This window comes from Gopherus evgoodei, chromosome 1 (genome assembly GCF_007399415.2).
Source record: "Gopherus evgoodei ecotype Sinaloan lineage chromosome 1, rGopEvg1_v1.p, whole genome shotgun sequence".
Classification (NCBI taxonomy): Eukaryota; Metazoa; Chordata; order Testudines; family Testudinidae; genus Gopherus; species Gopherus evgoodei.
Window position 1 is genome coordinate 283249705 of NC_044322.1, and position 26354 is coordinate 283276058.

At 41.6% G+C, this 26354-nt stretch overlaps 2 protein-coding genes across 9 annotated transcripts in view; one reads left to right on the forward strand and one right to left on the reverse strand.

Moving 5' to 3' along the window:
- Nucleotides 1-9483, forward strand: part of EEA1 (early endosome antigen 1) — a 164860-nt gene extending 155377 nt beyond the window's left edge. For 3 of the 4 annotated variants that reach the window (XM_030548559.1, XM_030548560.1, XM_030548562.1), the window contains 3 exons: nt 248-368; nt 1604-1702; nt 3502-9483. In XM_030548559.1, coding sequence (XP_030404419.1) covers nt 248-368; nt 1604-1702; nt 3502-3624 — 343 coding nt within the window. In that variant the 3' untranslated portion in view covers nt 3625-9483. Of the gene's footprint in view, nt 1-247; nt 369-1603; nt 1703-3501 lie in introns of those variants that run through there. The other variant, XR_003998482.1, reaches the window with a different exon arrangement.
- Nucleotides 9484-22600: 13117 nt separating this feature from the next.
- The window catches only part of PLEKHG7 (pleckstrin homology and RhoGEF domain containing G7), a 61633-nt gene continuing 57879 nt past the window's right edge, over nt 22601-26354 (reverse strand). For all 5 annotated transcript variants that reach the window (XM_030548565.1, XM_030548567.1, XM_030548568.1 and 2 more), the window contains one exon: nt 22601-23004. In XM_030548565.1, the coding sequence (XP_030404425.1) occupies nt 22897-23004 (108 nt within the window). In that variant the 3' untranslated portion in view covers nt 22601-22896. The remainder of the gene's footprint in view (nt 23005-26354) is intronic.

A 26354-nucleotide genomic window follows, 5' to 3' on the forward strand; every position in this document is an offset into this window, starting at 1 on the left:
CCCTCTGAAATCTGGGCCCTGCTGTCCCTCATTTGGTACTCCCTCTGAGAGTGAGGCTCAGATGTGATCTTAGGTTAATTGTTAAAATACTACATTAATTTCCCAGCCAAGAAATACAGTGGTTAATTATGGTGATATATTTATTTGTTATGGACAGATGGCCAAACTTTTCAGTGGTGACATTTTGCCAAATGGGATAGGAATTGCTTTGTAAGCATTTAATTTAGTACTTGCTATCCATCTTCAGGTGTATTAAAAGTGAGGGAGAAATCGAAAAGCTTCAAGCCAAACTCCTGGAACTGAAGAAAAAGCTGGACAATACAACTGCAGCAATGCAAGAGCTAGGCCGAGAAAACCAATCGCTACAGGTATGAATTACATTGTGGTGACTAAGCATGCCCTTACCAATATATAGTGATGATGAAAACTATTTTGACTTGAATAGTGCATTGTCACTCCAGACGTGTTAAAATGAGGCCCAGTGCACTTCAGGAGGCAGTTGATATCAGTGGGAGCTTGTCATAAACAGATAGTTAAGGGTTAATGTCTCTTTTACCTGTAAAGGGTTAACAAACAGTGAACCGGACACCTGACCAGAGGACCAATCAGGAAACAAAATACTTTCAAATCTCGGTGGAGGGAAGCCTTTGTTTGTTTGTGTTTTGGGGTTTTGCTTTGTTCTCTCTGGGTCCTGGAATGGACTAGACGTGCAACCAGGTTTCTTGCCAATCTCCCTCCTACAGTCTCTTATATGTTCAGAATAGTGAGTATTAAGTAGGACAGGCGATTATAGTCTTTTGATTGTTTTCTGTATTTGCAAATGTGTAGTTTGCTGGAAGTATTTTAAATTGTATTTTGCTGGGATGGGGGGCTTCTTATTACAGAGACAACTTTTACATTTTTTCTTTCTTTTTATTAAAAGTTTTCCTTTTAAGACCTGTTTGATTTTTTCCCCTTGTAAGGTTCAAAGGAACTGAGTCTGTACTCACCAGGGAATTGGTGGGGAAAAGGAGAGCGAGGAAGGCAAGGGGGGGGGGGAAGGTAAATTTCCTCTTTGTTTTAGATTCATGAAGCTTGAATCTGTATTGCCTCTGGGTGAGGGAGAAAGGGGTTTGAATCACAGTGATCTTCCAGGGTAACCCAGGGAGGGAAAGCCTAGGAGAGGCACTGGTGAGGGAAAGAGTTTACTTTCCTTGTGTTAAGATCCAGGTGGTCTGGATCTTGGGGGTCCCCAGGGAAGGTTTTGGGGGACCAGAGTGTATCAGGCACTCCAAGTCCTGATTGGTGGCAGCTATCAGAGCTAAGCTGGTAATTAAGCTTAGGGGAATTCATGCTGGTACCCCAACTTTTGGACTCTAAGGTTCACATTGGGAAAATATACCATGACAGAGCTTCCATGTAGGTTCAGAATTCAGCCCATAGTTTGGACATCAGAAAGTTCTTTTTTATTTAAATAACTGTGAGGTGGCATTCTAACGTTGAGTCACCATGACTGATCCTCAGTGTTTTATCCTGATGCGTACAGCATGTGTGATGTAGTAGAGGACATTAATAAGAAATGGACTTCCATTTAAAAAAGTCTGTATTTGTTTTATTCATCCAGATCAAACACACACAAGCCCTCAACAGGAAATGGGCAGAAGACAATGAGGTACAGAACTGTATGGCCTGTGGGAAAGGCTTCTCAGTGACAGTCAGAAGGGTATGTGTGCCTTTGTGGGGATTCTCTAGAACATTTTTTCTTTCTGAACTGTTCTGGAGTTGAAGCAAAGTTAGAGTATCTTTAAAAGGTACTTCTAAACCTCAGTACAGCTCAGAAACATAGATGGTTTGTATTGTTTCAGATGTTATAAATAAACTGCTCAAGGCTTTGTCTACACACAGGTTTTGTGCTGCTTTAACTATATCTGTGTATAACTAGATATAGTTGAAGTGCTACAACTGCGTCATGTGGACACAGGTTTTACCAATATAAAGGTACTGACATCAGTGTGATTTATTGCTGTAAACTTAAATTCAGGCCTGATGTAAATGAGTGTAACTGTGTAGAAATCAATAGTGATACTCACATCAGGCATGACTTTAGTGTGATATTTTGGTTTTGAAGTACTTTTTAAGCACTGACTCGATCTAGAAATAAAAGATTTACACACAGCTCTGTCAGTGTAATCTTGTCCTGCTTCCCCTCCCATCATTTGCAGTCCTTTGGTATTTCCTGAGTCACAGTTCAGGGAAACTGCACCTGTATTTCTGCTCACTGGTTCAGCAAGGACACCCAATCTTGGTTTTCAGCTCCCCAGGTGTTGCTTTTCTTGGGTGGAGACAGGAGTCTCTCTCTCTTCTGACCGGGGCATTCCCAAACAGGACAGTTCCCTGCCTTCACTGTATCAATCCCAGCACAGACAGATGCCCTGGGACACCAGACATCTGTCTTTTCAGAGACAGATAACAGTGTTATTGCTACATATATAAGTTACCACACAGTTCTTTGTAATCAAATGCATTTTATTCTTATGGTAAAAAATATTACAGAGAAAACATACTAAAAACAATAAAAGGACCTACATGCATGCTGTTAAGTTTGCCAGAATTCATCCCAGCTCTCACATGGGCTCTGGCAAGTGCAGTCATTTAATATCCCATCTTATGGGCATCCTTGTGGTTACAAGTTCATCAGAGCTTCAGCTCAGAACGAGCACATAGTCTTAAGAGATCTCAGCAGGCAATGTCTTTCCAAGGATTGGGGCCCTCTGTGGACCAGGGGACCTGTCCGCTGGAAGAAGGCCCTGAGCCAGATAAAAACCCAGACTTTTGTCCAAAAGTCTTTTCTGTTGATCCCTGGAGAATCCAGTTTGAACTAGTATATGCATTTTGCCTAGGAGGGTGGCTTCAAAGACTGATAATGGAAAAAGTTCATTAGCAACCCCATCTTCCTACTACAGAAGGTGTATACAATGCCACAACAACAGATATACACAATTGCATTTTTAATACAACATCCCCATGGGTGTTAATCTAATTCAGTAAGGTTTAATTTAAGCTTCACTGAGTTATCTTAATTCTATAAGATTTGTTCAGTATATTATAGGATATAGTCTATCACAACTGCTAATTGTATGAATTATAGGGTGGTTTCAGCCATTTGATTAAGTCCATGAAACATGCATCTCATGCACTTAAACAAGATTGAGGGTAAAACTTTCAAGTAACTCTTAAATCCCATTAAAAGTAATTTAGGAGCCTATGAGTCCTTAAAAGTTAATGAGACTTAGGCTCCTAAGCCACTTAAACACTTCTGAAAATGTTACCCTTATGCCCTTTAGAGATGGAGTTGGATACAAATCCAAAGTGCCTTTTAGCCCCCAATGTTAAAAATTTAAACGCACATCTGAAATGAAAATATGTAATTGATCTGATACTTTATGTAATAATTTATTTTCATGTACTGTGCCCACTATGCTGTGTTGACAATTCAATATCTGTTGTTTTCATCTTTCACAGCATCACTGTAGACACTGTGGAAATATCTTTTGCGCTGAGTGCTCCGCAAAGAATGCCTTAACTCCTTCTTCTAAGAAGCCTGTCCGTGTCTGTGATACTTGTTTTAACGACTTACAAGGATAACTGGTTATCTCAAATGGCACTTAAACGTTATGCTAGAATTAGAATTTCTGTTGATGCACTTCGTACAGCACTCAGACTACTATTCAGTTTGAACAATGATTGTAACACTTGCAAAATTTAGTATATTTTAAAATGTTTTATTGATACTAAGTAAAACTATTGTATTTTTTGTGAGACGGGCTCAGATCATCCTCAGCTTATTGCCATTTACCCAGGAAAGAGCTTTTATGTCTACGTTAGGAACACCTAGTTATTTGTAAATAAAGTTTAAACAGAGAAGTAACATTGTATTTTTTTAATCTTTAATTTTTGTGTTCAGAAGAAACATGTATGTGATATTGCAGTTTTTGTTTCTTTCAAAACAGTAAGTTGCAAAAATTTGCAAGGATTTTGTGTATCAAATATTGCTGTTTCAGTGGCATAATTAGATTTTAATTGTTGCATTTGATTGCATAACTAACATTCTTTTAAATCCCCTAGTAATTTCTTTAGGAGTTTTTCTCCTCTCTTGCTCTTGAATTTTTCTCTCTTAAGGCTCCAATCCTGCAGTGGGGGCAAACACCTGTATCCACATGGAACCCTGCTGATCTGCAGGGGGCTCTGTGTGGTCACAGCAGTTTGGCCACATAGCGCTTATTGCAGTATCAGTGCCTAAATCATCGCCCAGCTACAGCATTTGGATATTGGAGTATCTGTATGTGTACTGTAAGGTACTAGCAATTGTACAGACAAGCTAGAAACAGGACTGCAAGTTTGGCTTCTGTTCTAGGAATATTGCATAAAGCTCTCCCATATTGATTTATAGATTGGTTGAATAGAATATAACTTTCTAGATTTTCCTATGTGTGGACATATAAAAAAATTATCCTCAGTTCTGTTCTTTTTCTTTCCCTACTAACCACAGAAGCCCTTAAAGGTCCTTGGTTGGTCTTTAAGGAACACCCAACTGTCCTATGCTAGGTTTCCTACTAATGAGCAATACTTGGAGATTTTATGTGATCTTCTTTTTGTCCCCCACATTAACTGGAAGAGGTTGGAATGATTCTGTCCCTAACTGACCTGGTCTTTCCACTGCTTCTCCTGAACCTGTGATGCTGGCATTTTTCTTAATCCTGGGTCTTTCTTGGTACAATAGTTTCATGATTTGGCCTGCTCAGAATGGTAGTTGAACCTGCTGCTGTTTTATTTATATACAAAACAGTCAGACTTAATTAAGAGGTGAGGATATAATTTTAGACTTCGTTACTGTCATATTTTCTTCTCTCTACTTGTGCTGGAGGAGTTTTTAAAAGTGATGCATATATGTACCTCTCTTTGTTGTGTAGGCAGAAAAAGTAAAATGTACATACCTGTAATTTTTCCTTCTCCGAAGTGGGCTCCTGCTGCTCTATGATCCATTGCAACTGGGTTATTCCTCATCTTCCAGACCTATTGCCTCTCTAGCTCTCCCGCTAACTGCCCAAGGTAAAAAGACTCTAACTGTAAGTTCTAATGAATAAATATTGTGAAAGATTAGCCATCTCCATTCATGCCATCTTACTGAAGGCATGAATTAACAACCTCAGAAATGGTAGAGTAACCCTCAGTTTATTGAACTCTCCAGCCTCATGGTTGTGAAGACCCTGCTGCTTCTACGGCTACAGCTTTTCCTTCTGCCCCATTCTATGTGACCTGCCCCTTGAAGAGATAGGGAATGTTTTTAAAACAAACAAATCTGCTTTCTGCATATTTATAGAGGCAGGTATGAAGAGGGGAAAGAGTAGAGTTGGGCATGAGCACTCATGATTGAAGTCTCTTACTTATGCCGTAATACTCTGTGAGCATTAAAGTTTTTTTAAAAGTGGATTTACAGATATACAACAAAATTATGTACTCTTCTTCCTTAATGCTTAGTGCAAGATCACAGACCTGGCAGGCTGGTGATCTGAGCACCTGGACACTCTCAGCAGTATTGCTGGCAGGCCAGGCCAATATGGTTCGCATGTAGGGAAAGTGGAAGGAGAAAAATGTAATTGCACCTCTGCCTGTAGATTCCAGCTGTCATTGGTAAGAAAAACAATTGGCTGGTGTAGTACAAAGGCAGGTGAGATAAAACCCACTGACCTTAAAGGAGGCCAGACAGGAAAGGCAGTGGTAGGTTAGCAGAGAGAGATCATGCTGCATAAACCAGTGTGAAGGAGCTGAAAGGGGGAATATAGTCAGTGCTCAGAACCCTGAGGCTGCCCTGATATAGTGGTGACTGGTAATAAATATGGTGAATCAGATTCATTGGAATGGGGATTTTTTTAAACTAGTTTTTAACTGTAGGAGTCAGAACTGCCCTCAGAGAGAGGGGTCTGACAGAACCATAGAGGGGGAAGGGCTAAGCACAAGAAGAACTGGCTAAGGCTATTTCTGGAACAACTGGGCCAAAGAAGTCTGAAAGGAGTGGGAGGTCCTGCCCAATGGGATTTTCCAAACCCTCTGACTAACTGGCTGGATATCTTCCTTGGCACCATATCTCACCCCAGTCAGAACAGAAAAATGGCCAAGGACCTCTGACTTGTTGCTTTCAAATACCGTATCCTGTTGGTGAACATAAATTAAGGCTTGCCTGCCACATTTCTGTTGTTGGAGTCAGCCCTTGCTGGTATGTTTGTTTCACCTTGGCCTGGAGTTCTGAGTAGCCTAGGACCACTGGCTTGGAGATCCTGCTGAGCCAGCTTCTGTTGCTGCATTTCTGCCCCAAACAGCTAAAGCCGTATGCCACATTGTTGTGCAGGATGGAAGGCAGTACAGCAGTGTGTAGCTGGGTCTGAGCAGGAGCTCCTTTGATCTTAGCTGCTACCTTGCTATGTTTTCTCCTCTAGTGCTGGTTTCCTGCAGACTCCTATAGTCCAAAGATCCTTCATCTACTAGGAGACACGAAGGAGAAAGAGAAATATAAAAAATTATAATGGAGAAAAGCTCCAAACTGGAGATGGAAAGACCTGAAGGAAGCCCCTGCTTCTGTGAGCAGATTTGAGACACTAAAGAGTTAGAGAAGCAGTCGCTTTTCTGACACACCTGCTGGTACTGGTGTGTGACACTAAAGAGAGAGGTGGGGGGGGGGTTGTTTGTTTGTTTGATATTAAATAGAACCCTGTTCTTGGAAGATACAAACTAACCCAGTTGTAATGGATCCTGGAGTACCAGGTGCTTATTAGGAGGAATAATTTTTTCACTCTTTGAATGACTTAGACTGTTGAGATCATCTCACTGGAAAATCTTTTCTTAGTGAAGCAGGAAAAGATGTTTGGAAACAAAAATGTGAAGTAGCTTTTTGCAAATTATTGCCAAAAATGATTGCTGTTTGCCAAACTGTTGCTTGACATAAAATAAGTGACCCCTAAAGCAGAATATTCTCCAGAGCGCAGTAGGGGCCCCATGAAACTCAAGTCATTTCTAGTTTGTTAATGTAATTTAAATGCAATATGGGAATAAATGCTTCTTACAACATTTGAAATTTATGACAAATACCTGGAGATCGGAAGGAAAATGCTGGAACTTAAGACCAGAAGGAAAATAAACATTGTCTAGAGTATGAGTGAAAGCTCTGTAATGACACTATGATTGGAAGAGGTTGAGAACTGATGAATTAATTCATTGCAATCTCCAAAAACCTCTGGAGGAGTAGGAAATATAATTGTCACTTGCACTATGCACTTTTTTCTTTCTAGCATAAGTGAATATAATATACAATAAATGGAATGGCAATTTTGAATGCATAGATGTAATAATCAATCCACAGTGGGAGGTATTCTTAGCTGGATTGCTCATTGAACTATATAACTCCCCTTTGTTGTTAAGGGGAGTTGCACTCATAATTTCTCTGCACTCTAGGGGCGCATAACCCAAGGACACACATAACAAAGGAATTGACATGGTCTTTAAAAAGCACGGTTGTGTTTATAAAGCTGTATCTTAAGATTTAAAATGATATATTAATTGTACATATTTAAAAAAAAATCATGCTAATCAGTTTTCATTCTCCAAGTAGGAACTCTTGTTCTCACTTTAGATTATAGAGTAAGTATGAAACTAATACATATACACAGTTACACCAGAAGTCACTAAATGGTTTACTTTTCAGAAATAGTAATAACAGAAAAGTAAAATTCTTGTAGAGAAACATGTACCTTTATTTGTCAGTTCCGTCCCCCACTTCCCCTCCCCCCCCGGGGCTCTAAATAAAGCTATTTGCATTTTTAGAGAGAGAAAACATAACACACCACTTACATTAAGATTTTAAGAAAACAAAGAGATTTACTAGTAGTAAACATTAACCATTTCTGCTTTTGTCCACAGCATACCATATTATACTATGCACTCATCATACAGCAGGTTCATGAGTATCTTTTCACTGGATTACACAGAGGACATTTGAAGATATTAAATAGGAAAACTCTCTGATGTTAACCCTCTCTGAACAGTGTTGTTTTAGAAGCAAAAAATTTGGTGAAGTTTCCTCTCCCCCCGCCTTCCAAATTTAAAAATAAAACCTCAGTCTTTTTTGCATGCCTTTTGGGGTGGGGATGGGGATTAGAGGGGTGAAGAGAGTAGCTTATGGATAATATGTTCATTGTTTATATGTCAACAGGCCAGTGCTGGCCGGTCCAGAGCTCCTACTGTTGGCTCTGTTGCAAAGTACTTTGTTGTATCACCTTGTTAAATCCCAACTCCTGTCACCAAAGGGATATTATAAGACTGTCTCACTGGGTTAGTGAATACCAGAACTCTTTATAGAAATGTGTTCAAAATGCTGCTTGTATAGGATTTGTCACTTTTGTAAGAAAATAAAATGAAATAAAAAAAAATCCAGCCCACCACTCGATGCCATATATAATTTTATTTAAACTACCTCTCAGTGTGTAATTCAACCAAGTAGTCCAGTTTAATAGGGTTTCCTCACTGTAATGTTATGTAACAGTTATAGAGACTGCCAAATTTGCAAGTGTCTATCACCCCCCCCCCCAAAAAAAAATAGTGGTCTTTTAATCTTTTTGTGTATATTTAAACAGTATCCACTAATTTCTAATTATTGTAGACTCGGTCGTTTTTTTACTTCTGTAGTTTTAATCCTACAACTCTAGCAGTTGGAGAGGAAATAAATCACTACCACAAACTTTCATAGTTATGATCTGTTGGGTTACAACAGTTGTATAGGGAGCTTTGTCATAGCATCATCCATTAATTAATCCACTCTTAATTTAGCCTTTTTTTCCCAGCACTCTAGATATGAACTTCATGAATGGATTTCTGTAATGGACGCATGCTACTAATTATATTGCCTTGTTTGCCTCTTTTCTGAATTTTAATAATCAGTTTATTATCGTTGCAGATGTGAATATTGGGCATAAAATTGACTAATTTTCTGTGTAATTGTATAAAATAGAATTGAAAAAAAGCTTTATGTTTTTAATCCACTCTTTAGAGATAATGTATTACATTTGCCTTATTATGCAATTTTACCTACAGAACACTGCACTTCTTTTAAACTGGGTCATACACTCCTAATGGGCATACTACAAAACTTACGTATGTGTAGATAGATTTTGCATGAACATTTTTTCATCAGCTTGATTTCTAAATCTTACTTTCAGTGTTGTGTTTACTAATTGTGATCATGTAGTTGTGCCTTACATTGTGAAAGAGTTTAGTCCAGTATGCACTGCAATTCCTAAACTCTGCAGTTGGGTGGTGACTAAAGTTGTGGACAAGAAAATGATACCAGGCATCAACTAATTCTGTATAAAGTATGATGGACAGATGCTTGTTGAAATGTTACTTTTGTTTTCTAATCTGCTGAAGGAATAATAATAAAATTAGATCTTTCTAATAGACCAGTTTTGTAATTTTCACACTTGTCCCATCTGAAACAACATTATTTTGAACTGTGGGTTGTATTAGTTTAAAAACTGATTGTCAGGAATCCAGAAACTGGAGAGCAGACTTGGCTTTCCATTTTCTTGTTCCTGGAGGAACTGCCAAGAAACTTTTCTCTATTGCAAGGTGGTGATAAGGGCCATAATTTAATCAATTTCAGCCTTCAGCAATTTCATTCAAAGTGATTTGCTTTTCCCCTCTATCTCAAAATCTGTCTCCACACTCAGTTACTAGAGGTGGCTATTGTGTATATTGGACATTGGCTGAGTAGTGTGTAGCAGTCAGTCCCTTCTGTCATTGACAGTGTTACCTTTGTATTATGTCCAGTGTAGTCTGTATTGCTCTGGCATGAGTGAGAGAGGCTCAAAGACTGCTTCCTAGTCTAACAAGCTCTTTTACTTTGCACCTGAACACCCTTTTGTAGGTCTGTCTTCACTGCAGTGTTAACCTGAGTTATTGACACTCAGGTCTAAGCACCAAGGTTATCCCAGTTTGGGTGTAAGCAGCCACATTGCAAAGCCATACCTTAATTACTGTCTCCTTACTGGTGCTACACAAACCCATCTGAGGTGCTAGGATCATATCCCATGGTTCTTAGTGCTGTGTTAAGCTGAGCAGCTCCGATTGTTTCCTAGTGAATTGTGGAAGAACTTGTTTGTCCTTCCGGGCACTGGGGGGAAAATCACTGGAGGACTATCAGCACTCAAGGGATGGAGTCTGAGTCCTCATTAGAAAGTGGATGGGTTGCCAGCGCAGGTGTAAGCAGCCCTGGGACTTCAGCATGTAACTTAGGACAGGCCAGCTAGCCTGAGTGTAGAACCAGTACCACACCGAGAGAGGGTTTTGTGTGTAGACAGCAGCTAGGGTAGGGGTAACACCCCAGTAAGAGTCTGAGTTAATGTTGCAGTGAAGATAAGCACTAAAACTGTGATGGTTTCTACTGAAAATTTTATATGCTGGGGTTGAATATTCAAATTCTTCTGCACATTAACAATCAGCATTTTATGTATAGTCTACATAGTCATCAGTAGAGCCCTGTGAATTTCCTCTTATGTGGTATAATTTTTTATTTTATTTTTATTTTTGGAAACTTCTTGTTTTGTTTTATCCATTCTCCCCCCATGGCCCCGGGGGCAGGGTTTGCAGAGTAAGCCCACCCTACCCTCACCCCCACCCCACAGTGATGGCTCCTGTCCCACGAGGCTGAAACTAAGTTCCTGCTTCTGGTGTTGCAGCCAGGTGTTTCAGGTTGCAGTGCCACTCATATTTGGCTCGGCTGCCTCTCCGTCATTATGTGTCAGAGGGGTGATAGGGCCAAATTTGGGTGAGTAGCATTTTATTTTGTTTGAATTGTTTTTCATTTTATTTGGTGTTATTTCACATTTGTGAAATACAGAATCACACGAGGCTCTAATTTTCAGTATGATCCTTGAACCCTTCCTCATGCTTTCACTGAGTCTCGTAATCTGGTGCTGAGTAAATCTAAAATATGCTCTTACATTCTGCAGTTGTTTAATGTAAACCCTGTAGGTACTTTGCCTCCTTATAATTTATCTTAAGAAACTGATCCTGTGTAGCATGTAGGTATGTTGGTTTATCCTGAGTGTTTGGTTTGACCACTGAAGTGTTAAGTCACACTGAACTATCTCAATCGAAAGTAAATACTTAGTTTCTGAAGTAAAATGGAGCTGTCTAAGAAAGGTAAGAAGTAGCCATCCAAATCCCACAGCCTAATCACTGATTGAGGTCCAGTATTGAAGAATGAGAGCTCTGACAACTCTAGAACAATACATTATCTTTGGGAAAACCACCCATGTGAGGTCTGTTGACCAATTTAGCCAAAGTGAGACTTCTTGACATTTATTCCTTCTTTAGGTAAAAGACCTTCTGTGCAATGTGATTTCATTCTGATTGTGTGTACTGGAATGTTATCAGTTCACTCAGTGTGAGATATAAGGAGGAGATTTTTGAAGGCACAAAGGGCAGTGAGGTACCCAACTGCAAATTGGGCACCATTTGTGCCTTTGAAAATTCCCCCTAGAAGTAAAATATTAGTACAAGTATTTTTTTATTTTTTTGTGGTGGTTTAGGTAATAGATAAGGAAATCCATGTTCTGTCACCCAACCACAAATGAGGATCTTTCTCAAAAGATTCTGTAAAGGCCCACTGCATTTGAATGTATTAGGACAGTGAGTGAACTCAGAAAATAATCGTCCTTGCCTTTCCTCCTGCCTGGACACACATTTTTCAAGAAAATGTTCCCTCTTCTGCTCTCAGTGGAGTAACAGCAGTAAGGCAGCCCACCCCTGTGGCTAGAGCACAGGTGGGCAAATTACAGAGGCCCGCGGGACCCTCCTGCCTGGCCCTGGAGCTCCTGTCCTGGGAGGCTAGCCCCTGGCTTCTCCCCCACTGATCTCCCCACTATCCCCCCGCAGCCTAAGTTCACTGTGCCACTGGCGCAATGCTCTGGGTGGCGGGGCTGCGAGTTCCTGGGGCAGCGCAGCTGCAAAGCTGCAGCCTGATCCAGTGCTATGAGCTGCGCTGTGGCATGGCTGGCTCCAGCTGGGCAGCGCAGCTGCCTGTCCTGCTGCTCTGGGCAGAGCGGCTGTAGCGCTGCCAGCCACCAGTGCTCCAGGCAGTGTGGTAAGGGGGCAGGGAGTGGTGTGGGTGTGGATGGGGTTGGGGCAGTCAGAGGGTGGAGAATGGGGGTTGAATGGGGGCAGGGGTCTGGGGGGGCAGTCAGGAAGGAGAGGGGGAGTTGGATGGGGTGGTGAGGAGCAGTCAGGGGCAGGGGTTCAGAGAAGGGGTGGTTGAAAGGAGCAGGGGTCCTGAGGGGGCAGTCAGGAATGAGAGGAGGGGTTAGATGGGGCTGCTGAGGGCAGTCAGGGGCGGAGGTTCCAGGGGTGGTCAAGGGACAGAGAGCAGGGAGGTGGGGGTGGATGGCAGAGGAGTCCTGAGGAGGGGCTGTCAGGAGGCGAGAAGCAGGGGAGGTTGGATGGGGGTGGGGGCCGGGCCACGCCTGGCTGTTTGGGGAGGCACAGCCTCTTTCACCCAGCTCTCCATACAATTTCTGAAACCTGATGCAGCCCTCAGACCAAAAAGTTTGCCTGCCCCTGGACTAGAACCTTCCTCTGAGAGAAGCTAGAGGGCACCTAAGAGTGATTCAGTTGTTCCACTGAGCTCACTATCCCACCTTGTCTCTGCTTTATTTTTAGCTCCACTCTGGCCAAGATGCACCATGCCCAGCCCCCAACCAGTCAGGTCATAGGGCCATTGTTACCAGAAACTAACAAGGATTGTTAAAAGAAATCATTTTACTACCACCATGTAGACTGGCTTCAAACTGGATCTGTCAATTTTGACTGATAATGGAAAAAGTTCATTAGCAACCCCATCTTCCTACTACAGAAGGTGTATACAATGCCACAACAACAGATATACACAATTGCATTTTTAATACAACATCCCCATGGGTGTTAATCTAATTCAGTAAGGTTTAATTTAAGCTTCACTGAGTTATCTTAATTCTATAAGATTTGTTCAGTATATTATAGGATATAGTCTATCACAACTGCTAATTGTATGAATTATAGGGTGGTTTCAGCCATTTGATTAAGTCCATGAAACATGCATCTCATGCACTTAAACAAGATTGAGGGTAAAACTTTCAAGTAACTCTTAAATCCCATTAAAAGTAATTTAGGAGCCTATGAGTCCTTAAAAGTTAATGAGACTTAGGCTCCTAAGCCACTTAAACACTTCTGAAAATGTTACCCTTATGCCCTTTAGAGATGGAGTTGGATACAAATCCAAAGTGCCTTTTAGCCCCCAATGTTAAAAATTTAAACGCACATCTGAAATGAAAATATGTAATTGATCTGATACTTTATGTAATAATTTATTTTCATGTACTGTGCCCACTATGCTGTGTTGACAATTCAATATCTGTTGTTTTCATCTTTCACAGCATCACTGTAGACACTGTGGAAATATCTTTTGCGCTGAGTGCTCCGCAAAGAATGCCTTAACTCCTTCTTCTAAGAAGCCTGTCCGTGTCTGTGATACTTGTTTTAACGACTTACAAGGATAACTGGTTATCTCAAATGGCACTTAAACGTTATGCTAGAATTAGAATTTCTGTTGATGCACTTCGTACAGCACTCAGACTACTATTCAGTTTGAACAATGATTGTAACACTTGCAAAATTTAGTATATTTTAAAATGTTTTATTGATACTAAGTAAAACTATTGTATTTTTTGTGAGACGGGCTCAGATCATCCTCAGCTTATTGCCATTTACCCAGGAAAGAGCTTTTATGTCTACGTTAGGAACACCTAGTTATTTGTAAATAAAGTTTAAACAGAGAAGTAACATTGTATTTTTTTAATCTTTAATTTTTGTGTTCAGAAGAAACATGTATGTGATATTGCAGTTTTTGTTTCTTTCAAAACAGTAAGTTGCAAAAATTTGCAAGGATTTTGTGTATCAAATATTGCTGTTTCAGTGGCATAATTAGATTTTAATTGTTGCATTTGATTGCATAACTAACATTCTTTTAAATCCCCTAGTAATTTCTTTAGGAGTTTTTCTCCTCTCTTGCTCTTGAATTTTTCTCTCTTAAGGCTCCAATCCTGCAGTGGGGGCAAACACCTGTATCCACATGGAACCCTGCTGATCTGCAGGGGGCTCTGTGTGGTCACAGCAGTTTGGCCACATAGCGCTTATTGCAGTATCAGTGCCTAAATCATCGCCCAGCTACAGCATTTGGATATTGGAGTATCTGTATGTGTACTGTAAGGTACTAGCAATTGTACAGACAAGCTAGAAACAGGACTGCAAGTTTGGCTTCTGTTCTAGGAATATTGCATAAAGCTCTCCCATATTGATTTATAGATTGGTTGAATAGAATATAACTTTCTAGATTTTCCTATGTGTGGACATATAAAAAAATTATCCTCAGTTCTGTTCTTTTTCTTTCCCTACTAACCACAGAAGCCCTTAAAGGTCCTTGGTTGGTCTTTAAGGAACACCCAACTGTCCTATGCTAGGTTTCCTACTAATGAGCAATACTTGGAGATTTTATGTGATCTTCTTTTTGTCCCCCACATTAACTGGAAGAGGTTGGAATGATTCTGTCCCTAACTGACCTGGTCTTTCCACTGCTTCTCCTGAACCTGTGATGCTGGCATTTTTCTTAATCCTGGGTCTTTCTTGGTACAATAGTTTCATGATTTGGCCTGCTCAGAATGGTAGTTGAACCTGCTGCTGTTTTATTTATATACAAAACAGTCAGACTTAATTAAGAGGTGAGGATATAATTTTAGACTTCGTTACTGTCATATTTTCTTCTCTCTACTTGTGCTGGAGGAGTTTTTAAAAGTGATGCATATATGTACCTCTCTTTGTTGTGTAGGCAGAAAAAGTAAAATGTACATACCTGTAATTTTTCCTTCTCCGAAGTGGGCTCCTGCTGCTCTATGATCCATTGCAACTGGGTTATTCCTCATCTTCCAGACCTATTGCCTCTCTAGCTCTCCCGCTAACTGCCCAAGGTAAAAAGACTCTAACTGTAAGTTCTAATGAATAAATATTGTGAAAGATTAGCCATCTCCATTCATGCCATCTTACTGAAGGCATGAATTAACAACCTCAGAAATGGTAGAGTAACCCTCAGTTTATTGAACTCTCCAGCCTCATGGTTGTGAAGACCCTGCTGCTTCTACGGCTACAGCTTTTCCTTCTGCCCCATTCTATGTGACCTGCCCCTTGAAGAGATAGGGAATGTTTTTAAAACAAACAAATCTGCTTTCTGCATATTTATAGAGGCAGGTATGAAGAGGGGAAAGAGTAGAGTTGGGCATGAGCACTCATGATTGAAGTCTCTTACTTATGCCGTAATACTCTGTGAGCATTAAAGTTTTTTTAAAAGTGGATTTACAGATATACAACAAAATTATGTACTCTTCTTCCTTAATGCTTAGTGCAAGATCACAGACCTGGCAGGCTGGTGATCTGAGCACCTGGACACTCTCAGCAGTATTGCTGGCAGGCCAGGCCAATATGGTTCGCATGTAGGGAAAGTGGAAGGAGAAAAATGTAATTGCACCTCTGCCTGTAGATTCCAGCTGTCATTGGTAAGAAAAACAATTGGCTGGTGTAGTACAAAGGCAGGTGAGATAAAACCCACTGACCTTAAAGGAGGCCAGACAGGAAAGGCAGTGGTAGGTTAGCAGAGAGAGATCATGCTGCATAAACCAGTGTGAAGGAGCTGAAAGGGGGAATATAGTCAGTGCTCAGAACCCTGAGGCTGCCCTGATATAGTGGTGACTGGTAATAAATATGGTGAATCAGATTCATTGGAATGGGGATTTTTTTAAACTAGTTTTTAACTGTAGGAGTCAGAACTGCCCTCAGAGAGAGGGGTCTGACAGAACCATAGAGGGGGAAGGGCTAAGCACAAGAAGAACTGGCTAAGGCTATTTCTGGAACAACTGGGCCAAAGAAGTCTGAAAGGAGTGGGAGGTCCTGCCCAATGGGATTTTCCAAACCCTCTGACTAACTGGCTGGATATCTTCCTTGGCACCATATCTCACCCCAGTCAGAACAGAAAAATGGCCAAGGACCTCTGACTTGTTGCTTTCAAATACCGTATCCTGTTGGTGAACATAAATTAAGGCTTGCCTGCCACATTTCTGTTGTTGGAGTCAGCCCTTGCTGGTATGTTTGTTTCACCTTGGCCTGGAGTTCTGAGTAGCCTAGGACCACTGGCTTGGAGATCCTGCTGAGCCAGCTTCTGTTGCTGCATTTCTGCCCCAAACAGCTAAAGCCGTATGCCACATTGTTGTGCAGGATGGAAGGCAGTACAGCAGTGTGTAGCTGGGTCTGAGCAGGAGCTCCTTTGATCTTAGCTGCTACCTTGCTATGTTTTCTCCTCTAGTGCTGGTTTCCTGCAGACTCCTATAGTCCAAAGATCCTTCATCTACTAGGAGACACGAAGGAGAAAGAGAAATATAAAAAATTATAATGGAGAAAAGCTCCAAACTGGAGATGGAAAGACCTGAAGGAAGCCCCTGCTTCTGTGAGCAGATTTGAGACACTAAAGAGTTAGAGAAGCAGTCGCTTTTCTGACACACCTGCTGGTACTGGTGTGTGACACTAAAGAGAGAGGTGGGGGGGGGGGTTGTTTGTTTGTTTGATATTAAATAGAACCCTGTTCTTGGAAGATACAAACTAACCCAGTTGTAATGGATCCTGGAGTACCAGGTGCTTATTAGGAGGAATAATTTTTTCACTCTTTGAATGACTTAGACTGTTGAGATCATCTCACTGGAAAATCTTTTCTTAGTGAAGCAGGAAAAGATGTTTGGAAACAAAAATGTGAAGTAGCTTTTTGCAAATTATTGCCAAAAATGATTGCTGTTTGCCAAACTGTTGCTTGACATAAAATAAGTGACCCCTAAAGCAGAATATTCTCCAGAGCGCAGTAGGGGCCCCATGAAACTCAAGTCATTTCTAGTTTGTTAATGTAATTTAAATGCAATATGGGAATAAATGCTTCTTACAACATTTGAAATTTATGACAAATACCTGGAGATCGGAAGGAAAATGCTGGAACTTAAGACCAGAAGGAAAATAAACATTGTCTAGAGTATGAGTGAAAGCTCTGTAATGACACTATGATTGGAAGAGGTTGAGAACTGATGAATTAATTCATTGCAATCTCCAAAAACCTCTGGAGGAGTAGGAAATATAATTGTCACTTGCACTATGCACTTTTTTCTTTCTAGCATAAGTGAATATAATATACAATAAATGGAATGGCAATTTTGAATGCATAGATGTAATAATCAATCCACAGTGGGAGGTATTCTTAGCTGGATTGCTCATTGAACTATATAACTCCCCTTTGTTGTTAAGGGGAGTTGCACTCATAATTTCTCTGCACTCTAGGGGCGCATAACCCAAGGACACACATAACAAAGGAATTGACATGGTCTTTAAAAAGCACGGTTGTGTTTATAAAGCTGTATCTTAAGATTTAAATGATATATTAATTGTACATATTTAAAAAAAAATCATGCTAATCAGTTTTCATTCTCCAAGTAGGAACTCTTGTTCTCACTTTAGATTATAGAGTAAGTATGAAACTAATACATATACACAGTTACACCAGAAGTCACTAAATGGTTTACTTTTCAGAAATAGTAATAACAGAAAAGTAAAATTCTTGTAGAGAAACATGTACCTTTATTTGTCAGTTCCGTCCCCCACTTCCCCTCCCCCCCCGGGGCTCTAAATAAAGCTATTTGCATTTTTAGAGAGAGAAAACATAACACACCACTTACATTAAGATTTTAAGAAAACAAAGAGATTTACTAGTAGTAAACATTAACCATTTCTGCTTTTGTCCACAGCATACCATATTATACTATGCACTCATCATACAGCAGGTTCATGAGTATCTTTTCACTGGATTACACAGAGGACATTTGAAGATATTAAATAGGAAAACTCTCTGATGTTAACCCTCTCTGAACAGTGTTGTTTTAGAAGCAAAAAATTTGGTGAAGTTTCCTCTCCCCCCGCCTTCCAAATTTAAAAATAAAACCTCAGTCTTTTTTGCATGCCTTTTGGGGTGGGGATGGGGATTAGAGGGGTGAAGAGAGTAGCTTATGGATAATATGTTCATTGTTTATATGTCAACAGGCCAGTGCTGGCCGGTCCAGAGCTCCTACTGTTGGCTCTGTTGCAAAGTACTTTGTTGTATCACCTTGTTAAATCCCAACTCCTGTCACCAAAGGGATATTATAAGACTGTCTCACTGGGTTAGTGAATACCAGAACTCTTTATAGAAATGTGTTCAAAATGCTGCTTGTATAGGATTTGTCACTTTTGTAAGAAAATAAAATGAAATAAAAAAAAATCCAGCCCACCACTCGATGCCATATATAATTTTATTTAAACTACCTCTCAGTGTGTAATTCAACCAAGTAGTCCAGTTTAATAGGGTTTCCTCACTGTAATGTTATGTAACAGTTATAGAGACTGCCAAATTTGCAAGTGTCTATCACCCCCCCCCCCAAAAAAAAATAGTGGTCTTTTAATCTTTTTGTGTATATTTAAACAGTATCCACTAATTTCTAATTATTGTAGACTCGGTCGTTTTTTTACTTCTGTAGTTTTAATCCTACAACTCTAGCAGTTGGAGAGGAAATAAATCACTACCACAAACTTTCATAGTTATGATCTGTTGGGTTACAACAGTTGTATAGGGAGCTTTGTCATAGCATCATCCATTAATTAATCCACTCTTAATTTAGCCTTTTTTTCCCAGCACTCTAGATATGAACTTCATGAATGGATTTCTGTAATGGACGCATGCTACTAATTATATTGCCTTGTTTGCCTCTTTTCTGAATTTTAATAATCAGTTTATTATCGTTGCAGATGTGAATATTGGGCATAAAATTGACTAATTTTCTGTGTAATTGTATAAAATAGAATTGAAAAAAAGCTTTATGTTTTTAATCCACTCTTTAGAGATAATGTATTACATTTGCCTTATTATGCAATTTTACCTACAGAACACTGCACTTCTTTTAAACTGGGTCATACACTCCTAATGGGCATACTACAAAACTTACGTATGTGTAGATAGATTTTGCATGAACATTTTTTCATCAGCTTGATTTCTAAATCTTACTTTCAGTGTTGTGTTTACTAATTGTGATCATGTAGTTGTGCCTTACATTGTGAAAGAGTTTAGTCCAGTATGCACTGCAATTCCTAAACTCTGCAGTTGGGTGGTGACTAAAGTTGTGGACAAGAAAATGATACCAGGCATCAACTAATTCTGTATAAAGTATGATGGACAGATGCTTGTTGAAATGTTACTTTTGTTTTCTAATCTGCTGAAGGAATAATAATAAAATTAGATCTTTCTAATAGACCAGTTTTGTAATTTTCACACTTGTCCCATCTGAAACAACATTATTTTGAACTGTGGGTTGTATTAGTTTAAAAACTGATTGTCAGGAATCCAGAAACTGGAGAGCAGACTTGGCTTTCCATTTTCTTGTTCCTGGAGGAACTGCCAAGAAACTTTTCTCTATTGCAAGGTGGTGATAAGGGCCATAATTTAATCAATTTCAGCCTTCAGCAATTTCATTCAAAGTGATTTGCTTTTCCCCTCTATCTCAAAATCTGTCTCCACACTCAGTTACTAGAGGTGGCTATTGTGTATATTGGACATTGGCTGAGTAGTGTGTAGCAGTCAGTCCCTTCTGTCATTGACAGTGTTACCTTTGTATTATGTCCAGTGTAGTCTGTATTGCTCTGGCATGAGTGAGAGAGGCTCAAAGACTGCTTCCTAGTCTAACAAGCTCTTTTACTTTGCACCTGAACACCCTTTTGTAGGTCTGTCTTCACTGCAGTGTTAACCTGAGTTATTGACACTCAGGTCTAAGCACCAAGGTTATCCCAGTTTGGGTGTAAGCAGCCACATTGCAAAGCCATACCTTAATTACTGTCTCCTTACTGGTGCTACACAAACCCATCTGAGGTGCTAGGATCATATCCCATGGTTCTTAGTGCTGTGTTAAGCTGAGCAGCTCCGATTGTTTCCTAGTGAATTGTGGAAGAACTTGTTTGTCCTTCCGGGCACTGGGGGGAAAATCACTGGAGGACTATCAGCACTCAAGGGATGGAGTCTGAGTCCTCATTAGAAAGTGGATGGGTTGCCAGCGCAGGTGTAAGCAGCCCTGGGACTTCAGCATGTAACTTAGGACAGGCCAGCTAGCCTGAGTGTAGAACCAGTACCACACCGAGAGAGGGTTTTGTGTGTAGACAGCAGCTAGGGTAGGGGTAACACCCCAGTAAGAGTCTGAGTTAATGTTGCAGTGAAGATAAGCACTAAAACTGTGATGGTTTCTACTGAAAATTTTATATGCTGGGGTTGAATATTCAAATTCTTCTGCACATTAACAATCAGCATTTTATGTATAGTCTACATAGTCATCAGTAGAGCCCTGTGAATTTCCTCTTATGTGGTATAATTTTTTATTTTATTTTTATTTTTGGAAACTTCTTGTTTTGTTTTATCCATTCTCCCCCCATGGCCCCGGGGGCAGGGTTTGCAGAGTAAGCCCACCCTACCCTCACCCCCACCCCACAGTGATGGCTCCTGTCCCACGAGGCTGAAACTAAGTTCCTGCTTCTGGTGTTGCAGCCAGGTGTTTCAGGTTGCAGTGCCACTCATATTTGGCTCGGCTGCCTCTCCGTCATTATGTGTCAGAGGGGTGATAGGGCCAAATTTGGGTGAGTAGCATTTTATTTTGTTTGAATTGTTTTTCATTTTATTTGGTGTTATTTCACATTTGTGAAATACAGAATCACACGAGGCTCTAATTTTCAGTATGATCCTTGAACCCTTCCTCATGCTTTCACTGAGTCTCGTAATCTGGTGCTGAGTAAATCTAAAATATGCTCTTACATTCTGCAGTTGTTTAATGTAAACCCTGTAGGTACTTTGCCTCCTTATAATTTATCTTAAGAAACTGATCCTGTGTAGCATGTAGGTATGTTGGTTTATCCTGAGTGTTTGGTTTGACCACTGAAGTGTTAAGTCACACTGAACTATCTCAATCGAAAGTAAATACTTAGTTTCTGAAGTAAAATGGAGCTGTCTAAGAAAGGTAAGAAGTAGCCATCCAAATCCCACAGCCTAATCACTGATTGAGGTCCAGTATTGAAGAATGAGAGCTCTGACAACTCTAGAACAATACATTATCTTTGGGAAAACCACCCATGTGAGGTCTGTTGACCAATTTAGCCAAAGTGAGACTTCTTGACATTTATTCCTTCTTTAGGTAAAAGACCTTCTGTGCAATGTGATTTCATTCTGATTGTGTGTACTGGAATGTTATCAGTTCACTCAGTGTGAGATATAAGGAGGAGATTTTTGAAGGCACAAAGGGCAGTGAGGTACCCAACTGCAAATTGGGCACCATTTGTGCCTTTGAAAATTCCCCCTAGAAGTAAAATATTAGTACAAGTATTTTTTTATTTTTTTGTGGTGGTTTAGGTAATAGATAAGGAAATCCATGTTCTGTCACCCAACCACAAATGAGGATCTTTCTCAAAAGATTCTGTAAAGGCCCACTGCATTTGAATGTATTAGGACAGTGAGTGAACTCAGAAAATAATCGTCCTTGCCTTTCCTCCTGCCTGGACACACATTTTTCAAGAAAATGTTCCCTCTTCTGCTCTCAGTGGAGTAACAGCAGTAAGGCAGCCCACCCCTGTGGCTAGAGCACAGGTGGGCAAATTACAGAGGCCCGCGGGACCCTCCTGCCTGGCCCTGGAGCTCCTGTCCTGGGAGGCTAGCCCCTGGCTTCTCCCCCACTGATCTCCCCACTATCCCCCCGCAGCCTAAGTTCACTGTGCCACTGGCGCAATGCTCTGGGTGGCGGGGCTGCGAGTTCCTGGGGCAGCGCAGCTGCAAAGCTGCAGCCTGATCCAGTGCTATGAGCTGCGCTGTGGCATGGCTGGCTCCAGCTGGGCAGCGCAGCTGCCTGTCCTGCTGCTCTGGGCAGAGCGGCTGTAGCGCTGCCAGCCACCAGTGCTCCAGGCAGTGTGGTAAGGGGGCAGGGAGTGGTGTGGGTGTGGATGGGGTTGGGGCAGTCAGAGGGTGGAGAATGGGGGTTGAATGGGGGCAGGGGTCTGGGGGGGCAGTCAGGAAGGAGAGGGGGAGTTGGATGGGGTGGTGAGGAGCAGTCAGGGGCAGGGGTTCAGAGAAGGGGTGGTTGAAAGGAGCAGGGGTCCTGAGGGGGCAGTCAGGAATGAGAGGAGGGGTTAGATGGGGCTGCTGAGGGCAGTCAGGGGCGGAGGTTCCAGGGGTGGTCAAGGGACAGAGAGCAGGGAGGTGGGGGTGGATGGCAGAGGAGTCCTGAGGAGGGGCTGTCAGGAGGCGAGAAGCAGGGGAGGTTGGATGGGGGTGGGGGCCGGGCCACGCCTGGCTGTTTGGGGAGGCACAGCCTCTTTCACCCAGCTCTCCATACAATTTCTGAAACCTGATGCAGCCCTCAGACCAAAAAGTTTGCCTGCCCCTGGACTAGAACCTTCCTCTGAGAGAAGCTAGAGGGCACCTAAGAGTGATTCAGTTGTTCCACTGAGCTCACTATCCCACCTTGTCTCTGCTTTATTTTTAGCTCCACTCTGGCCAAGATGCACCATGCCCAGCCCCCAACCAGTCAGGTCATAGGGCCATTGTTACCAGAAACTAACAAGGATTGTTAAAAGAAATCATTTTACTACCACCATGTAGACTGGCTTCAAACTGGATCTGTCAATTTTGCATTTACACAATTAAATTTCAGAGGATTCAGATGGCAAACAGAAAAAGGAGCTTTTCTGAGTTTCACATCCGTTGGCATATTTGGAGACCGCAGTTTCTATCTCTGACATCCATGTTTTCTGTAAAAGGAAAAATAATGCTTGATAAACCCTGAGCACCTAAAAAAGTTTTGATAACGAATACTTGAAATTTAGAGTCTTGAATCTATAAAAATACATTTTACAGTGTTTGATGGGGCACATTCTCAAAGCTTACTTCTAGAAGAGAAGGTTGATTTATGTCCATAAATTGTCCCATAAACCTGGGATCCAGATCCTCCAGTCTGGCTCAGGGCATATTACGCTGCATAAGCTGTGAAAAGTAGCCTTAAAACAACCAACATCTCTGTGGATAGGGAAACTCTGTGCCACCTCCTGCACAAGCCATCTCCTCACTCCCATCATTGGAGGAGGAACATGGGTAAGAAATGGCACTTCAAAACTCATGATTCTTCATTGGAGTAAGGTTTGTTACAGACCTTATGCCAGAGTAGGCCCTCTGCTATCCCCATTTATTCCAAGGCCATTCGCTCAAGTATTCACACAGTAGAGAATCAGGCCTGGGTTTTGTTTAGTAACACAAATAACTTTTCTATGATCCCAAAATAGGAACTTTTCACTATTGATTAGCCTATATGTGCAAAGAGTGGAGCATAGGTTACAATATCAAGCAGATAAAGGGCAGAACAAAATTGAACCACAATACAAGTTCACAATACAACTACCATGCAGTCTCTAGCTTTCCTACAGAAAACATGATTGAGAAACCATGGTGTAATATTCCCACTGGGCTGGTAACTGCACTGCGCTGCAGAGATGACACTGGTCATATTTGTGGATGGCGTCGTCTTACCCACGGGCAATAGACAGTCTTCCTTGTTAATACTGTTACTCTGTCTACCCTATCACTTGTGTCAGTAAAACGTACGTCACTCGGTGTGAAAACACCCTGGAGAGACCTAAGTTACACTGACTAAAGCGCTGGTGTGGACAATGCTGTGTCAATGGGAGACGCTCTCCCGCCGATATAGCTGCTGCCACTTGTTGGAGTGATTTAATTATGCCAACGGGAGAGCTCTCTCCTGCTGGCATAAAAGTAGCTACACTGGAGACCTTACAGCAACACAGCTGCAGTGGTATAGCTGTGCCACTGTAAGGCCTGTAGTGTAGACATGGGCTTAGATCAGTTAGTTGCCAGAGCAGTTAGTCACGAGATACTGCTGGTGTGTTTATGACATCCGATGAGCATGGACAGACATAGTAAGATAGCATCAATTTTTTTTGTTGGATCACGGAGGGTCGTTACAGGCAGCTATTGCTCCTCTCAGAGAGCTCTTCTATGTGGTGTCCAAGAAGGTTAGATCTCATCTTCCTTCCTACAGGATATATCTCAGACCTCTAGAAGAAGTAACCCCTGTGGCCTTCAGTGCTACGAGTATACTGATGGCCCCCAGACCTACATTCTCTTATCATCAAAAGCAGATCACTTCCTTGTGTCGCAAAGCCTTGTGAGAGAAACACCTAGATGAAAATCACCTGGCTAAAATTCAATCTGGGCAGCACAGAAGTGTTGCTGGTTGGGAAGAGAGCAGTGCTCTGAAGATCCATAATGGAGAGCATTGGTGGTGCAGATGGTGTGAGTCTCAGGGACCTAATGGACTCCTCACTGCTCCAGGATACCAAATGAAGAATAATACTCAGAAATGTCTCTTCCCACCTGCATGGCCAGGAGGCTAATAACTGAGATCCTGTGTCCTATCGGATACAGATCTAACCATGACTGTATATGTCATCATCACCAGAATCAGATTGTGTAGCACTGTAGTCAAGTAAGACATTAGGGGCAAACAAAACAAAACCCAGAGATAGCTCAGTGGTTTGAGCATTGGCCTGCTAAACCCAGGGTTATGAGTTCAATCCTTGAAGGGGCTATTTAGTGATTTGGGGCAAAATCAGTACTTAGTTCTCCTAGTGGAGGCTGGACTCCATGACCTTTTGGGGTCCCTTCTATGAGTTAAGTATATCTCCATATATTATCATTAATCTTCAATCTAACCAGTGTTTGACATAAGCAATTCAAATGTGTGACTAGAAGCCATGTTTTATTGCATACTACACCATGATTGATAGGTTCTATCATTTAAAAGCATTTTAATCTGTTTTAAGGATGTTTTCTCACTGGATGAATTAAATAAACCTGTTTTAAAAATAGAAAGAAAAACAACTACAGTCATGTGCAACTCTAAGGAACCCGCATGTAAGTCATGAACAATGTTTGAATACTGGATCTTTTCTATTTCTAGCACAGACATCTCTCTAACTTTTGATCTAAGAGGGTAACAGTTATCTATCTGTGGAGCAGCCAGAGTAGGGAAGGAGGGTGACAGACATACTTTGAAGTGGGTGATCGTGACAGGGGACACTCACCTCTCATGAGCGCCTCCTGTCACGTGCGAACCTGCACACTCTCTCTCTGCTCCCAGAGCCCCCTGACAACTGTTAACCTTGTTAATTGGGTCTTCAATGGCCCAGCCCTCTGGCTAAGTCACACACAATCAATACGTGAACAAACAAACTTGGGGGTAAAAAAATAAGTCCAATAGGGCCTATCATTGAGCCCTGGTTGGTACTTGCAGCCCTGTCACTGGGCTCAGTTCTCAGCCCTTCTGGGCTAGCTTTAGGCCCATCCCTGGCCTGGTATGGAGCAGTGCCCACAAGGCTGTCTCCCTGGAGACTTTGCCTTATCAGTTCTTCTTGACCCAGCTTTCCATCCAGGTTACTCCTTCAAGGTTGGTCCCCTTCCACAGGTAATAGAGTTCAACAAAGGGTTGGTGCTCTACAGAGTCGTCAGCCATGTCCCTGAGCCCTTAAAGTTCCAGCTTTGTGCTTGGGCTTCTACATGAAACTTGTCCCCTTCTCGGGCCTTTGGCCACTCTGCCAATGGCGGGGGGACCCTGGCCTGCCCACTACTCCAGGCTACAATCCAGGGACCCAACAAATAGCAACCACATGCTGCTTCCTTTAATTCTGTTAGTGCTGCCGTTCCTTGAGTCATTTCCCACGTAACCCTTTCCTCTTCACCCTTACCTCAGAGCAGAAGTTCTCAACTCTCTTCCTTCCTCATGGAATGCCAATGCCACCAGAACCTGTCTTCTGATTCTCACTTGAGCACCAGCAAGGGACACCTTCCTTACACCTCTGGTCCTGCCAGAAACTTACCTGCTGAGCCATGCAGCTCCTTTTAACTGTGCCTGCTTCATTCTGATTGGCCGCTTCCCTGCAGTCTCTCTAGGCAGACCTGGAGGACCCACCTTCACTGCTCCTTTTCCACAAGTAGAGTGTAGCGGGGCCACAAAGTGTCCAACAGAAGGCCTGGTACACTGTGTCACAGTGATACAGCTGTGTGCTACACAGTAGTGAAATGTTGGGTT